At 33.8% G+C, this 3,180-nt stretch overlaps 1 protein-coding gene across 1 annotated transcript; it reads left to right on the top strand.

The window, feature by feature from the left end:
* Nucleotides 1-436: 436 nt before the first annotated feature.
* LOC107747527 (interleukin-12 subunit alpha-like) lies at nucleotides 437-2,707 on the top strand. The gene is made up of 7 exons (XM_016562075.1): nucleotides 437-458; nucleotides 609-760; nucleotides 850-936; nucleotides 2,058-2,099; nucleotides 2,191-2,307; nucleotides 2,442-2,483; nucleotides 2,588-2,707. Exons 1-7 carry the CDS (start codon nucleotides 437-439, stop codon nucleotides 2,705-2,707), a joined length of 582 nt encoding a protein of 193 aa, XP_016417561.1.
* The last annotated feature ends 473 nt before the right edge of the window (nucleotides 2,708-3,180 follow it).

The following is a 3,180-nucleotide window of genomic DNA, read 5'->3' as shown; positions in this document are numbered from 1 at the left end:
TGTGCTATTTCAGATTTTCAATACACTCCATTCTGTGTGATTTATAAGCGTTTTGAAAAGTGGGGACATGGGGTAATGTCCTGAAAAGTCACCTTCTCCTTGTAATACCTATGTCATACCCTTGTCATTATACAAATTTATGTCCTCATTTGTCACAAAAACGCGCGCGCGAGCGCGCGCACACACACACACACACAGTGCTTGAGAAGTAAATCGAAACGTGCGTTAATTCCCATGTATACAAGCAGTGCGTCCTAAACTACAGAACTCAACATCTGTAATACCACGGAAATTACAAAACACATGGGTAGCCGGTTATTTTCATTTTAGTTAATAGCAACGGGTTTTGAAAAGGAAACTCCCTTATCTCCAAATGATTTATAAAAGGACAAATCCTGATCCTGAGCATTAGAATATGCAACAGTTGAACGCACCAATGCTGTCCAGGGTTTGTAATTGTAAGTATTTTTATTTAGCTATTTTTTTTTTTTTAATCTACAAACTATTCCGGTGCTCTATCCTATTCATTTCAATTCATTTTATTTATAATAAATGAAAGATTCATCCTATTTACATAATGTATTGTGAAATGTGATGTTTTGTTACAGATTTGGTCGTCAGCATTGTGTGCTTTGCGTTGCTGTGGCGATGTAGCATCGGCGGTCCGGTCGGAGCGCGTGAATCACCATTGCGCCTCACGGGAACCTGCAACGAGCTTGCACGCTCACTGCTCTGGAACGTGTCAGCGGTGCTCGAGATAGTGAGTGTCATTCAGTAAAGCAACATATAGCTAACACACACACACACACACACACGGTTTTAAGTCTAATGTTTATTATCCGCTTACAGGACCACTTGTTCAGCGGTTTTGACTGCTCACAGCAAAACGCAGAGGTGCATCTCAGGAGGCAAACGGTGTCTGCTTGCACACCACAGGTAAGAGAAGAGAGTCACACTAAAATTATATGTGACTCTGGACCACAAAACCAGTCTTAAGCGTCAATTTTTCAACATTTATATTTATACATCATTTGAAAGCTGAATAAATAAGCTTTCCATTGATGTATGGCTTGTTAGGATAGGACAACATTTGGCTGAGATACAACTATTTGAAAATCTGGAATCTGAGGGAGCAAAAAAAAAATCTAAATATTGAGAAAATCGCCTTTAAAGTTGTCCAAATGAAGTCCAATGCATATTACTAATCAAAAAGTTTTGATATATTTACGGTAGGAAATTTACAAAATATCGACATTGAACACGATCTTTACTTAATATCCTACTGATTTTTGGCATTAAAAAAAATCTATAATTTTGACCCATACAATTGGAGTTTAGGAGTCATAGCGCATAAGTGGACAAGGCATTACAGTAGAATGACAAGTCCATTAACGTTTTTGTTTTTAAAAATAAGCATCAAGAGATTAGGTTCAATTTACATATAACCCTATGTATAACAGAATATTTTAAAGTAGATGTTGTTGTTGTGTTTTAAATATTCATAATTTTTATACATTTTAAGAATCTTTTTGCCTTCACTAGTTCAAATGGTCCTGAGATGTGACGAATAAATATAAAAAATTACAAATATTGAATAGTCATAAAACAAAAAACTATATTATTGTTATTATTGTTACTACTACCACTACTACTAATAATAACAAAATAACAATAAAAGAAAATAATAATAATGATACTACTACTAATAAAATAATAATAATAATACATGAAAGTGTTGTTGTTGTTGTTTAAAATAACTATAAAATATGTCTTAAAAGTCCAGCTTCTTGAAATGATGATAGACTCTTGTTTGTGAAAAAATTTGGGTTTATTTAAAATGATAATGCTTAATTATTGTCAGTGGAAGGCAGTGAAAACAGAGTTGCCTCAATTGCCTTTATTACTAAACCTCAGTATAAGTTTGTTGATAAATATAAATTGCCATTGTATCCAAAAATCATTATTTATAACGTTCCTTTCTTCATCATAGCACATTCTTGATTGCTGAATTTCAACATAATCAAAACATGTTACGCATTATGTTTTCCACCCAACAGAACTCTAACTGCGCTCACAGTGCTGTTCTAAATATTGATGAGGTAAATGTACAATCCATATCCCCAATTCTTCTGTTTATTCTTCTGTTGATTAGTGTCTTTTGTCTGTTACATTGACATATGTTCTTTGTAGAATAAATGCATACAGAGAATTCTAGAAGATCTCCACTACTACCGGGAGACATTTAGAGCTTACGCTAACCCAGAGCTCACCAAAAGTGTAGTTAGGAGGATTGATGACCTCCTGCAGGTACAATAAGCCAATCAACCAAACACAAACAGCTTTCTATAATTACTGTTAATTGCAAGGCTCTTTTTCACTCAGTGAATTTTCTCTCTCTCTCTCTCTCTCTCTCTCTCTCTTTTTTTTGTATGTTGTAATAGAACTGCTTCTCTGTCTCTGCAATGGACATCTCTCCGGCCAAGGTAAAACAGGTTATATTTATTGATAATAGACATGTAATGTTTTGAGTGCTTTCTTTTGGCCTCGGTGATCCTGTCATGTTTAAGTATGATTATGTTTTCTTCAGGTGTCTATGGATCATCAAAAATCTTTTCAAGAACGACTGAAGCTGTGCAAAGTCCTAAAGGGTTTCAACCTTCGAACAATAACAATAAATCGTGTTTTCAACTACATTTTGTCAAAATAGCAAACTAGCAGTTGCTACAGGCCAAGCACCTTTTAGTTTACTGTTACAAAAAGCAATGATTATTTATTAGTAAGTTATTTATTGTATTTAAACAGTATTTATTTATGCAATAATGTATGCTATTTTATTTTTATTAAAGGTGGCCATGCACTTCAGCAAAACCTTGTTGTACTAGTCATGCTTTGCCGTATACATAATATATAATTGGTTAATAATACAATATATATAATTTGTCTTATATATTTGTGGTAACATGGGAGTAAGTCACAAGAGGAAATGGCTTCAACATAGTCATATTCCTAAACTGAAACAGTTTTGTGCATAGAAATGATTATAAATAATGCAGACGGCCAATAAGGAAAGTGATTATTCAGGTTATCCTTTCTTTCTAAGATAGCCTATTACTGTCATTCAAAGATATACGATTATATAACCAAGGCATTGTATATTATAGTCTGGTAATTGCTTAACAG

The sequence above is a fragment of the Sinocyclocheilus rhinocerous genome, unplaced genomic scaffold (genome assembly GCF_001515625.1).
Source record: "Sinocyclocheilus rhinocerous isolate Xijiao unplaced genomic scaffold, SAMN03320098_v1.1 scaffold48, whole genome shotgun sequence".
In the NCBI taxonomy this organism is placed as follows: domain Eukaryota; kingdom Metazoa; phylum Chordata; class Actinopteri; order Cypriniformes; family Cyprinidae; genus Sinocyclocheilus; species Sinocyclocheilus rhinocerous.
The sequence above is the reverse complement of the archived record's forward strand: the minus strand, read 5'-3'. Positions and strand labels throughout refer to the sequence as shown.